Source organism: Anabrus simplex, chromosome 1 (genome assembly GCF_040414725.1).
Source record: "Anabrus simplex isolate iqAnaSimp1 chromosome 1, ASM4041472v1, whole genome shotgun sequence".
Taxonomy (NCBI): domain Eukaryota; kingdom Metazoa; phylum Arthropoda; class Insecta; order Orthoptera; family Tettigoniidae; genus Anabrus; species Anabrus simplex.
Window position 1 is genome coordinate 1,698,485,994 of NC_090265.1, and position 14,621 is coordinate 1,698,500,614.

Genomic DNA, 14,621 nt, shown 5'->3' on the forward strand with positions numbered 1-14,621 from the left:
GACCTTTCCCTTCTTTCTCCCCTCTAGTGATAACAAGAGTTTTACTCTTTTCTACACTTATTTTCAATCCACATTCTTCAATCTTCCCATTCACCACATTCAACTGTTCTTGAACCTTCCTGTCGTCTTCTCCCCAAATCACAATATCATCTGCAAATAACATCATGTTCATTTCTCTTCCTCCATATGCTGCTTTTGCCGTTCTCATGATGTCATCCATTACTATTGTAAACAGGATTGGTGATAGAACACTTCCCTGTCTCAGCCCACTAGTTATTTTGAACCAACTTGTCCTGCCAACTTGTGTTTGCACGCAACTACAACATTCCTTATACAATGCCATGATCATTTTTATTAATCCCTGTCCAATTCCTTTTTGCACCAGACTGTCCCAAACTTTCGTCCTCGGGACACTGTCAGATGCCTTTTCAATATCAATGAATGTCATCACCATATCATTCCCGTACTCCCAATGCTTTTCCATTAGTTGTCTCATAATGAAAATGGGCTCTATTGTTGACCTTCCACTTCTGAAACCAAACTGATTTTCCTGTATCTGCTTCTCAACCCTCAACCTTATTCTACTTTCCAGTATCCTTTCCATTATCTTAGCAACATGGGATATTAGAGTAATTCCCCTGTAGTTCTCTAAAACTTTCTTATCACCTTTCTTGAAAATTGGGATGATTATTCCTTTTTGCCAATCCTCAGGGACCTCCTTATTCTCCCAGACATTCCTGAGAACCCGATATGTCCACTGCAGGCCTACAGCTCCAGCTGCCTTTATCATCTCCACTGAAATTTCATCTATTCCAGCAGTTTTTCCATTCTTCATCTTTCTTACTGCCATTTCAATTTCATTCATTGTAATTTCTTTATCCATTTCTTCGTCAACTAATTGCCTTTCCTGGTTGTCCATTGAATGACTGTCATCCGTTCTTATGTTCAGCAGCTTCTGAAAATACTCTCTCCATCTATTTCTTATTTCTTCTTGCTTTGTTAAAATTATGCCACCTTCATCCTTCACAAATCTGGTGTTTACTTGATCTCTCTTTTTGTTTCTTAAGATACCATACAGTAATTTCTTGCTGCTCTGCATATCATCGCTCAATGTCTGTGTGAATAAGGCCCAGCTTTTCCTCTTTTCTTCCTCCACTACTTTCTTGGCCAAATTCTTTGCCTTTGAGTACTGTTAAAAGTGAAAATTAAAATATTGTGCACATGAGATGGTTCAATAAAATTGGTATTAGAGTCCTCCTTAACTTGACGATGCTGTGTTAACATACAGTCTGCTGATGCGTCGGTAAAAACTTGATGATATGGAGCACAATGTTTAGTTCCAGTAGAATGAAGACGATTGATAAACATATGTTAAACATGAGTGAGGATTCCAATAAAATGATATTGAGTTCGTCTTATTGGCGTGATGATGTTGACAATTCTTGATTAAAAAGTAGGCGGAATATCTGATCGTATTTTCATGAGTGGAATATGCAGCGGAGTGCCCTAGAACGGAAATGACGGCTATTATTAACGTTAAAAGTAGGCATGTTTATGAAGCATCTTGTAATACAAAAGAAGAATGAATAAAAATAAAATGCAGCACATCTGATTGCTTATGTTCTCGCCTACTTAAGAATGGCTAGCTCAGCGTGTATGGATGTTTATGGCTGACTGGAGGCGAACTGTGGAGGCCTTGTGTGATGGAAGCTGGTATGAGGGGAGAGTAGGGGAAGGCTGGAACCAATAGGCGGGGAGCGACTGCGTGGAGGCTTTACAGTGAAATTCATTTTATGCAATGAGGAGTCTTTATGCGTTCTTAAAGTAGAAGTAGGGGAAGAAATGGTAGGTGGGGCATTGGACCTTGGCGTATTGTATGGAGGGGAGTCTTTATGCATTGTCAGAGTAGTAATTGTGTCTATTTTTGTGGTGGGAGTTTTCAGATTAAATGTCTTGAAGAATTTACTATTATTTGATTTGAAAGTTTGTAGTAATATTGGCAGTTGTTCTATTAACGCACTCTTTATTTCGATCGCATCATTCAGATTTTTTTCCCTATTAAAATATTGGTCCAAATGAATTTAAACTCAGTCGTTAACTTTCCTTTTTCAATCCTTTTGATTATTTTGAGGTCTCTGTCTACACAACATTACCACGTAATTTCATTTCTTACAGACACACCATCACTTAAAGATTGTGAAAAGTATAATATATCAACATTTCAAGATTTTCAGATTGACGTCCCTTTTGACCAAGCTCTCATAAAAACGAACTGCTTCCAATGTAAAGTCTGCTCATCAAATCAAGACCAGTTCAAGGAAACTACCAACTAGTTGCATTTTACCATTTACAATTAATAAATTACAGAAGCATGCCTCAAACCGATACATGATGCAGAATTTTCCAACGTCTTTGACACACACGGTAAGACTTTAAGCTTTAGATACTATTGAGTTTCAACAGGATTTATGATTCAAATTTTAGTGTATACAATATATTAAGTTAACTAACAATTGTTCTGAAAACGCAAAGAACTAGGGAATTTTAGCCAAATCTCATTACTGTGAGGATATTACTGTGTTTTGGATGTCAGTGTTATTAGAATCAATGTCTATCCCAATTTTAGCACTGTCATTTTAAATTGTTAAACTGTCCATTGTGTTTACAAATGCCTATGTTCATGTATTTTACCACTTATTTTTTAGAATCATAAATAAGTACAAATTAGTTATAAGCAAATTAACAATGACAAGTCTTAACCTTGAGATAAGTTACAAAGGCTGAGGATGCTCAGAAACCGAGTGATACATATCCCTTTTAATGTAGTGTTGTAGTAAAATGAATTTCTAACAACACAAAATCAATTGTATTGAATAGGTGGAATAGAAAAATAAAAAATAAAAATTTGTATGCAAATTATAGCAAATTTCAATACAGGTCTAAACATGAGAAGAGTTACATGTAATAATTGTTCTATTTACAAGCTTTTTATTTCAATTGCATCGTTTACATGTTTTTCCTTATTGAAATGCTGATCCAAATGAATATAAATGTTCTCATACTTGGTCATTAACTTCACTTTCTCGATCCTTTTTATCTTGAGATCCCTGTCTATTGTACTAAATTGATGGCCAGTCTTTTTCATGCGATTGCCCTTTGCGGAATACTTGTTATGTTTTAATGCGTTATACTGTTCCATGTATCTTGTAAACAGCTGCGCCCAGTTTGGCCAACATATAAGAAATTACACTGTGTGTATGTCAATCTATATATTCCAGATCCCTGATATTTATAGTTATTTAAATTAACTTATTATTGTTGAAAAATATGTTTTTATTAGTGTTATGTGTCTTGAAGGCTACTTGTAAATCCAACAAGATTTTGAACCACACATATTGTGTTATTTTCAATGATGGTGTTTTGCAAAGACCTGATTTAATTATACTAATATTCACAAAATCTTCATAGTCACGTAGCACTCAAGGAAACTATTACTCATCGAGCAGTTGCAATCACTTGAATCCATTCAAAAAGTTCATACACTACATAATTTTTCTTGTTTCAATGAGGTCAAAATCCCTATCACAGGGTAAGAAACTGTGCCCCGAGATAAGAAACTTTTGTTCAAAAGAAGTGATATATTTGAAGACCCACAAAATAGGCCTACTAATACTGTACAATAGTCTTCCAGTTGTTATTTTGTTCTGTACACCTGTCTGACCACACTATCAGCTTCTATCCCTACCACGCTCCAATGGTTTGAAAGTACTTGTTATATATTTTAATAGCATGGCAGTTACTTCTCCAGACCCCCTTTTTGCTACAGTTTCAAGCCAAACAAACATATAAATGCTGTTGTCACCAAGATTGTGTACTGCCTGATTGTATGTTAACAACTGCCGCTGATAAAACACAGCTGAGTGATTGATGGTGGGACGGTAAAGCATCTGCTGCATATTGGTACACAAAACTGCATAATCTTCATTTACCATTGCTTTGTCCTTATCCTCTTGTAACTGCTTGTAACCTGCTTCTGCTCTCCTATGATGTAGTGTACTTTCCCTTTCTATCTTCTTTCTTTCTTTCTTTCTTTCTTTCTTTCTTTCTTTCTTTCTTTCTTTCTTTCTAACTTTCTTTCTTTCTTTCTTTCTTCCCTCCTCGGTGTCACAGGCAATTTACTGAATGTAAAGTTTGTTGCAGTAAGCAGAACAATCTGAACATGGCAAGCCAAAGGACAAATTAAATTCTCCATTACATATGTCTCTGTATGCTCATTCACTACACCTAATTCCTGGATTTTCTGCTTTAAATTTGTATGCTTTGCTAATACTTATATTGGCCTCAAACACGACTTTTCACTTTTGTGTCTAGAATAATGGCTTTCTTGCTTAGGAAGTTGACTTATATTCTTTCTAATAGCATCCTTAACAGTATCTTTCAGCTTATTTAAATGATTTTTATGCCATCCTCTGACATCATCCAGTAGTTTACCATTTTTAAATTTTTCTTGAAGTTTCTGTAATTGGCTTGGAGTAATTCTTTATGCTCTACATAAAGTTTGCTGACTTGCCTGAATTTTAAGTGCTTGTACCCTTACATAATACTTAAAAGTGCAATGTCATGTAGAAACTGTCTCAGAAGTAGACTTTCGCTTAATATTCACAAACTCTACACTTTCTGCAGCTAGATGATGAGTTCGTTGGTTATAATCCACTAGATAGAATTTCTCAAACAGTATTTTATAGTCCTCCTTAAATTCTTGCACTGATAGGGACACTTAAATGTAGCCATCTGAAATTAAATACACAGTAATGTAATAGGGCTCAAAAATATCCCCACCAAATTCAATGCATTTTGCAGCTCTTGCAGACAGATGCTGTGTTGCTAATTGGAGCTGATGTTTCTCTTCTTTAATGTGCACGCAAACATTTACAATGCGAGCAAGCAAGTCCTCTCTTGTTTGCACTTTTTCCTGTAGACTTCGTTCTTTAGCCAACACCAGAAACAATAATCCAGTGGCGTGCCCTTGATGGCCATGCTACATCACATCTGACACAACGTCCAGGATAAATTAGATTGAGATACTGTACCACTGCAACAAACAAAATGTACAAACTGTGAAATATGATCATTTTGTCAACAAACGTCACCATGGCAACCACCTTTGCTACCATGACCACCTTAGTACAATTACCCAATACGGTCTGTATCTCGGAAACTATTGAAAATAAAGTGTATGTTCATATAATGTTTTCGCTTTAGAATGACCAAAACTTTCACCTCTTAACGTGTAACTCCTTCCTCCCAGGACACTGTGTATATGGTTGTCCTGTATTCCTCCTATGTTTTCTTTTGTTTCTTGTCCACTCTCTTAAGTTCACTTTACATTTTCCCCCTTTATTTCTATCATTTAAGAACTTTGGACTCATAGTCATGCTTCCTTGGTCTGCCTTTATTACAGCCTTCTTGCTCCCGGCCTACACTGTATCATTAAAACTATAACGGAAATATATCAGGTTTGCCAACATTAACCTGTCAGGGGCAACTCTCGCCTTGATTACAACTTTTTCCCATTTAAACTTGACTTTGAGACTAAGTTTGGGTTACACATTTTTGCCGGAGGTATTCATTTGTATGCATGCTGTATAATTACTTTCCTAAATTTGTGTATAATTTATCATAAGCTAAATAAATAACATTCTTGTGGTTCAAGAATTAAACTATACTGTTAACAGGATTCAACTACATGGCTGTGGCTTAATAGCCTATTGATTGACGTTCTGTAAACATAATGCTTCATTTTATAAATGCATCTTGCTGATAATTTCATCTTTTAATGGATAATAATTCAGACACATTTTTCTGTAGGTTTCCTGTTATAGCGGAAGCTTTCAATGACCCACGATTTTATAATACTACTTCATGCCATGAGTGGCTACTTCATTTACTGTTTTCAATGTGCCTTCAGGTAAGGAATATTTTAACAAATTCATCAAATGACAGAATTTATTCATCACATACTCATTCTGCTGTTGTGTGTTTACCTGTTGACAGCTGGCCAGAGAAAGCAGAATGGCTTGCTGTCATTTTGGAGAGAATGTGCTTGTTCCTGTGATACACCTTTATGACAAAATGTCGAAGGAAAAGAAGGTACTGTATTTTTATTGATATTGTTCCTAATAGAAGTTAAAATGTCATTGGCTTCTCACCAAGGCAGCCATGATTAAAATCCTGCTCAATGCATATGAAAAGTCACTTCCCTGTGGTTTGAATTCCACATAAAACTGTAGTTTTTTAAAAATAATACGTACTGTAAAGTTGTGTACTATTTAAACATCGAGAGAGTTGACTGTGCGGTTAGGGGCGCGCATCTGTGAGCTTGCATTTGGGAGATATTGGGTTTGAACCCTACTGTTGGCAGGCCTGAAGATGGTTTTCCATGGTTTTCCATTTTCACACCATTTTCACCTGTACCTTATATTAAGGCCAAGGCCGCTTCCTTCCCACCCCTTGCCTTTTCCTATCATATTGCAATAAAACATATCTGTGTAAGTGCAATGTAAAGTAACTTGTAAAATGATAATAATAATGAATCAAAACACTTTTTAAAGTTTTTTTACTATATAAGAAATGTATTTTCAAGATTTTCTGCTCTGTAGTAATGACATACCTATATTGCTGATCAAAGATATCTTGGAACTGTTCTTCCAGTTCTAACTCATATGTTTAACTCTTGCCTGACAAACAGATTGTTTCCAGTTATTTTATTAGACCCATCCCATGAGATTACTGACCAGTATCTAGTCTACCACCCCTTTTGAAGGTGTTCAAATGTCCAGTACATACACACAAGTTACCACATGCCTTATCAAGCATTCCCTTTTTAATCCTTTTCAACCTGGCTACAGGAAAGGGTATAGCAGTATGACAACTTTTGCTGTGAGTGACAGACGATCCAGACATGCAATGGACCAGCGAGACAACTTTGTCGACACTTTTAGATCTCAGTAATGCCTCCGACACTGTCAGCTCTCAGTTACTATTGCAGGAACTTTGAGAGCTAAAGTTTACTATATTTTCACTTCAATATTTTAGCCATTCTCGTGAAAATCCTTAGCAGTGCGTTATATGGGAAATGTGAGTTCAGGCTTGTGAAACAAGACCTCAGATATCCATCACGGGTCCATCCTAGGTCTTTTGTTGTTGTTGTTTTATTATTATTATTATTATTATTATTATTATTATTATTATCATCATCATCATCATCATCACCCCCCCCCCAAGTGTTCTGTATGTAATTTGATACAATTTCATTTTTATTTGCAGGACATTGTATTCAACTTTCTCTTGTTACAAATGCATCTACACCATCCGCTAGGTGCTACTTCATCAGAAGGAGCAGCATATGCTTTCAATTGGGACCAATGGCAGCATAAACTCAATTCTCTATATGCTTTAATTGAATCCAAGATTAACAAGATGCACGAGATAAAGTCTGATTTTTATAGGGAGACATCTCTTCATCCCGTCTTCTTACAGTTTGCTGTAGAAGTCTGCAAACAGGTACTATAATTCAAATGCAGTTTGTTATACCTATGCTTTCTTTGTAACTCTACCAGACTTATTAATGATGCAGCCTTTAACCCTGTGGGGTCCTCTTTTGAACTCAGCCGTATGTTTATAATAAGCAGTTGAGGTCGTATCTCGCACCTGGTCCGACCTATCTTTCAGGACCGAGCTCGATAGCTGCAGTCGCTTAAGTGCGGCCAATATCCAGTATTCGGGAGATAGTAGGTTCGAACCCCACTGTCGGCAGCCCTGAAAATGGTTTTCCATGGTTTCCCATTTTCACACCAGGCAAATGCTGGGGCTGTACCTTAATTAAGGCCACGGCCGCTTCCTTCCCACTCCTAAGCCCTTCCCTGTCCCATCGTCGCCATAAGACCTATCTGTGTCGGTGCGACGTGAAGCAACTAGCAAAAAAAAAAAAAAAAAAAAAAAAAAAAACTCTTTTAGGTTAGATTTCTCTTAAATTTGCGGAGAAATGGTGGACATGCGTTACCTTGTATATAGTACAACTGTTGCTTTGTACAATCAACAATTCATTTTGTTTTAGAAGTGTTATCTCTGGAAATATATTATCTATGGAATAATGTTTACTTTTGCAGCAACATGGTGTCTACTAGCTGCGGTATGCATACCAATAATTTTTATGAGCAGTTATGTGATATTAGTGATTCTGATGTTCACTTTTTGTCTCAGTGGGGAGCTGCACATCATTGATGCCCAAAAAGACTAGAAAACAAAGGATTATGTTATAGGGTCAAAGAGGAAAGTGAAGGGTAGAAGAAGCTAGACGTAAATTTTCTGTGATCCTGTTCAAGGAAACCAGGATAATATCCCAAGTACCACACGATAAGAAAATGTCACTGCGAGTGTTGTGGACTGATTAACAGCATACAATTTTGTACAGATTTACTTCTAAGGTGTTAATTTTGTAAAATAATTTTTTTGTTGGCATGATTTTAAATTGGACCTGCAGAATATGCAAGCGAAAATATTATTGGGTTCCAGAGGGTTAAACCTGGCTTGGTATCAAATGAAACAAGATGAGAAAAATGAAATGATGAACAAATGAAATCTTGGTTCAGAGTAGTTTCAGAAGTCTGGGAAGACTAATGTTTTATCCTAATTGATATGATAATGTTTAGGTCTTGTGTTGCGCAAAGAAAGACAGTCTGGTGGAAAACATACAGAAATGGACTTGCTGGGGGCTGTGAAGAACTGGGAATGATGAAAAGACCACTTGTCCTTGTCTTCTCTTTTTGTTGCTCCCTAATCTCACATTATCGGGCGATTTGGCCGTGCAGTTAGGAATGCGTGGCTGTGAGCTTGCATCCAGGAGATAGTGGGTTTGAATCTCACGGTCGGCAGCCTTGAAGGTAGTTTTCCATGATTTCCCATTTTGACACTAGGTAAATGCTGGAGCTGTACCTCAATTAAGGCCACGGCCGCTTCCTTCCAACTCCTAGGCTTTTCCTATTCCATCGTCGACATACGACGTATCTCTGTTGGTGCGACATAAAGGCACTAGCAAAAACAAAAAACAAAAATTCCCTTATTGATCTGTCATTTTGTGTGCTCCTTTTCATGTTCTTACTTTTTCTATTTATGATTTGATTTGGCACTTGTTTGTTTCTGTTATTTACAGCTAGTGGAATGTTGAATATGTTCAGAAAAGGTTGATTATTTTCAAGGGTAGTAAATTTGCCAGTTAACCAGTATTAAATTTCATAGAAAGGCTTCCCAGGTTTTAAATTTAATGTTGAAGGTATGCCCTAATTTTTGACTTCTGGAAAATAATCTGTCTGCATTTATTGAAAAAAAGTGTAGCATTAATGTGCTTAGTGCTTGTAAACTTAAATAATGTTAGTCTGTTTTTCGGCGATTTGGAAAACAAGGGACATTTGCAGATACTGACTGTGCAGTTGGGTTGTTGCAGCCGGTCTCTCACGAGCTGTGTTGAGCTTGATGTAGACATATTCCCGATGCATTTATTGGCACATAACATATTCAGGTTGTTCATTGTAGTGATCTTTAAAAATGACCAAAAAAAAGTTTTTTGTTATTGTGTATATATTTTATATTATGCATATAATTTCCTTGCCATGCGCTAATAATAATCATTTAAGAATGAACATGCATATTGATAGTTCTGCTGACAGTGAAGTTAACAACAATTTGTTTTTCATGTGCTGAAAATATTAGACTTACTGACATTCATAGGGAACATGTTGCATTCTGTGAAGAAGGTGTTACAAATAAGGCCAGTTTTAGGAGATGCTGCTTACAGTTCAGAAACAGAGAATGAAGTTTCATGGGCAGAGAGTTAAGCTGCCCATATGTCATCACTGATGGACTGAAACAAAAGATTGATCACAACATTTGACTGTGCATCTGGGTTGTTGCAATAGCATTTAAATATTTTATTATTAAGGTCCACCTTTTCAATACAAACTGTAAAATGTTGTTGCAGCCGGTCTCTCATGAGCTGTGTTGAGCAAGATACATGCACAATGTCCAGAAGTACCTCGTACATTTGTGATCTAAATTGCACAAAATCCCGGAAAGGAAATGGCAGTCACGAGCGGAATCATCCAGAGTCATCAGAAAAGTCGCACAAAGTCATACATACTGCGTCATTGAAAGAATTGACGGCATTTATTTTCCGAGACCTTGAATGAGTCTTCCTCAAACAGGGAGAGCAAAGTTTCATGAGCGGAGAGATCAAGTTGCCCCTATGTCATCAAAATGAACTGAAACATGATTGATCACATCATTTGAGATAATTTATGTTGTATGATTACTGAGATACATGCACAATGTCCAGAAGTGTCTCGTACATTTGCATGGCTGAAACAACACACCTACCCAGTCGATTCTATAACGGAATTGTTCTTCTCCGTGAAAATGCTAAACTCCATATAGTACGCGGAACTTTCTGTGGAAATTTCAGTGGGAGACTTTTCCACAATCTGCACTTCAACAAATTTTAACCTTTTTCTGGTAATGAAGGTGCATCTCGCTTAAGAATGATTTCATAACGATGACATAATGGACGCTGTCACAGACTGGTTAAAGCAACAGGCAGTATCCTTCTGTGATCAGGGAATACTTAAATTGGTATCTAGATACAGCTATGTGGAAGAGTAGGTTAAGGTGAATACCTGTGTATTAATTTTTTTTTTCAAAATGGCGCCCGGTAATGACGACGTAGTGTTATATTCTCCGAGTAAATTAACCGTAAAATGTGACGAAAAGTGCGGAAAATGTCGAAAATTAGTGAAAAATGGAATGTTGTGTGATTCATGTGATCGATGGTGGCATTATAAGTGCGGAAATTGCCCTAGAGACGTAAAAACTAATGAAAATGTTGACTGGATTTGTGAGCAGTGTGTTCGGAATGTTGTTGTTGGGGACGGCGTTGACGAAGCACCGAAAACAGTCGATGAGGAATATAAAAGTGCATTAGAAATTATAAACATTCTAAAAAAGGACAATGAGACTCTTAAAGTTGAAAATCAAGACTTAAAAGAAAGACTGCGATCGCTAGAATTTGGGACTGACCATTCTTCGAGTGATATACCGGTACAAGTAACAAACTCGAGCACGTGGTGTCAAGTAGTTCGTGGATGGTCGGCTAAGAAGAAATCTACAACTGAATTTCCGGAAATAAACATTAGAAATAGGTTTTCTGCCCTAAATAATTTAATCCTGGAAGAAAGTGATCGCGCGCGTGAAACCAAATCATCGCGATCCGTTGCCGTGCCGAGTTTAAAATTTAGGCCTAAGAATTCAGATTCAAGACCCAGTTAGGCCTAAATCAGCGAAGGTAGCTGTGTTTGGTGATAGCCAATGAAGGGGAATTGCGGGAGTGATTAACGACGAGAATATAGCAGCAACCGGAGAAATATATCCAGGAGCTTCTATCAGCAGTGTTGTGGAAAACGTAGAAGCAGCAACTAGGAACTTCGGGAGAGGCGATGCAGTGCTTATCATCGGTGGGACGAACGACGTAGCTCGCGACGACGCCAAGAATGTAAGATCACAACTTAAACATACACTAGGAAAGCTGACCCACACTAACGTTTTTGTAGTGAACGTGCCCCACAGGCATGATTTGAGTAGAGACTCGTGTGTGAACATTGAAGTGGACAAGGTCAATACAGATATTGTTAAAATTTGTAAACATTTTCGGAATACTCAGGTTATTGAATGCAGCAGTTTTGAGAGATACTGTTATACAAAACATGGCCTCCATCTAAACAATTCAGGTAAACGAAAGTTAGCAAATATTGTTCTAGATTTTATTAATCTTAAGATATGTACTTTAAAACAGGCAACTCCCTTGAGTTATAATACTCACCAGGAAAACTAGTAGAAAGAGCCAGCTGTACTTCAAGCTGGCTCAGTCAACTAGAAAAAGAAACTCAGGATAGTAAGGAATTTCAAGTTACCCAATTGCAACAGTCAAGTTTTAGGGAGGAAGGGGGTCTGAGATTGCTCTTGGTAAACTGTCAAAGTGTAGTAAATAAACAATTAAAATTCGGTACATTGATGGAATCTTATGAGACTGATGTGGTGATAGGAGTGGAATTGTGGTTGAAAGAAGGGGTGGGTAATAGAGAAGTATTTCCAGAAGGGTACACAGTCTATCGTAGAGACCGAGGAGATAAAAAGGGAGGGGGGGGGGGTGTTTATTCTGGTGAAGGAAACTTACTGTTCACATTAATGGTTTACCGATGAAAGGGATGAAATATTAGGGATAAAATTAGTTTGTGATAATATGAAGGAGGTGGGAATTATAGGAACATACAGGCCTGGAAGAGAGGAAAGAGACATGGAAATCTTTGAAAAAATAATAGATTATACTCATAAAAACAATAATAATGATATGGTAATAATTGGGGGAGATCTAAATTTGCCTGAAGTTGAATGGAAAGGAGCTGCAAGTGAAGCCCATGAACAGAAACTGGCAAATAAGTTAATTTGGGAGGGTGGATTTACACAAGTAGTACAAGAACCGACTCGTCTCAATAACTTACTAGATGTATTCTTGGTTAAACCATGGGAAATTGTTGATAAAACTGAGGTAATTGAAGGAATAGGAGACCATAAGGCTGTAATAATGGATGTGGGACACGTACCAAAAAGGCTTAATAAGAGGGTTACACAAGACAAGAAATTGTACAGAAAAACTAAAGTTGATGAATTTGGGACTTACCTTAAATCACAATTCAGTTGTTGGATAAGTGAAGGGAGTAACGTGGATACACTTTGGGCTAAATTTAAAGGAATTATTTGGGAAGGAGAGAAGAGATTTGTACCTGTTAAGAAGGGTAAAATGACCTCAGACCCTGTTTATTATACAAGGGAAATAAGAAAATTAAAAAGAAAATGTAGAATAGTAAACAGGAAAATCAAAGAGGGTAGGGAGAGTAGAGAAACTAGAAAACAGCTAATGAGGGAGCTGAATTGAGTGAAAAAGGAAGCAAAAGAGAATTATATGTATGGCATACTTCAAGAGGGTAATGACCACAAAGGGAAATGGAAAAAAGCTGTATTCATATATCAGGAATCAAAAAGGAAAAGGAATCCAAATTCCTACAATGGTGGGAGAAGGGGGTGAACACTGTTTAACAGATACTGAGAAAGCAAACCTATTTAGTAAGGAATTCAGTAGATGATTGTCAGGAGTTGGAAACCCAAACGGAAGATGGAGAGGAAGAGACACAGAGGGAAACAAGAAGCTTCTCATTCACAAATGAAGATATTTTCAGGGAAATCCAACTGCTTCAACAAGGAAAAGCAGCAGGAAGTGATCAAATTACTGGGGAGGTATTAAAGACAATGGGGTGGTACATAGTGCCTTATTTAAAATTTCTCTTTGACTATGTCATAAATAATAGTGTAATACCAAAGGAATGGAAGGAATCTATAATAATACCAATTTATAAAGGAAAGGGTGATAAAAGGAAACCAGAGAACTACAGACCAATCAGCCTGACCAGTATAGTTTGTAAAATTCTGGAGAGTTTAATATCGAAGTACATCAGAGGGATATATGATGATAAAAATTGGTTCATGAGGAGCCAGTATGGATTTAGAAAGAAATGTTCTTGTGAGGCACAACTGGTGGGATTTCAGCAGGACATATCAGATCAGTTGGATTCAGGAGGTCAGTTAGATTGCATAGCCATAGATCTTTCCAAAGCCTTTGATAGAGTGGAACATGGAATATTATTAAAGAAATTGGAGGGAATAGGATTGGACGTAAGGGTTACACGTTGGATAAAAGCATTTCTAAATTCAAGGGTTCAGAAAGTCAAAGTAGGAAATAATGTATCTCAGGAAGAGAAAGTTTGGAAGGGAATTGCACAGGGTAGTATAATCGGTCCGTTACTTTTCTTAATATACGCAAATGATTTAGGGAACAATATAACATCAAAAATAAGATTGTATGCAGATGACATAATTGTTTATAGAGAAATAAACAACATTGAGGATTGTTCAGAATTACAAAGGGACCTTGAAAGTATCCAATAATGGGTTGAAGAAAATAATATGAAGGTTAATGGAGGCAAATCAACTGTTACAACTTTTACAAACAGGAGCTTTAAAACTGAATTTGAATATACTTTGGATGAGGTAGTTATCCTAAAAGATAGCAAGTGCAAATACTTAGGTGTGAGATTTGAAAGTAATTTGCACTGGAAGGGTCATATTGGTGACATTGTTGGGAAAGCATACAGATCATTACATGTCATAATGAGGCTACTTAAAGGATGCAACAAAGAATTAAAATAAAAGTTACTTGAGTATGGTTCGTCCATTATTGGAATATGCAAACAGTGTTTGGGATCCTCACCAAGAATACCTAATAAAAGAAATAGATAGTGTGCAGAGGAAAGCAGCAAGATTTGTAACAGGGGATTTCAGGAGAAAGAGTAGTGTATCAGAAATGTTAAAGGAACTTGGGTGGGAAACTTTAAGTAAGAGAAGGGAGAAAACTAGACTTACAGGATTATATAAAGCCTATACAGGAGAAGAAGCATGGGGAG

The 14,621-nt window shown here is 36.9% G+C and overlaps 1 protein-coding gene across 1 annotated transcript in view; it reads left to right on the forward strand.

The window, feature by feature from the left end:
• LOC136863856 (serine-protein kinase ATM) overlaps positions 1–14,621 on the forward strand; it is a 570,640-nt gene that overhangs the window by 87,658 nt on the left and 468,361 nt on the right. Inside the window, exons 6-8 of the mRNA XM_068226546.1 lie at positions 5,869–5,968; positions 6,055–6,150; positions 7,327–7,563. Coding sequence (XP_068082647.1) covers positions 5,869–5,968; positions 6,055–6,150; positions 7,327–7,563 — 433 coding nt within the window. The remainder of the gene's footprint in view (positions 1–5,868; positions 5,969–6,054; positions 6,151–7,326; positions 7,564–14,621) is intronic.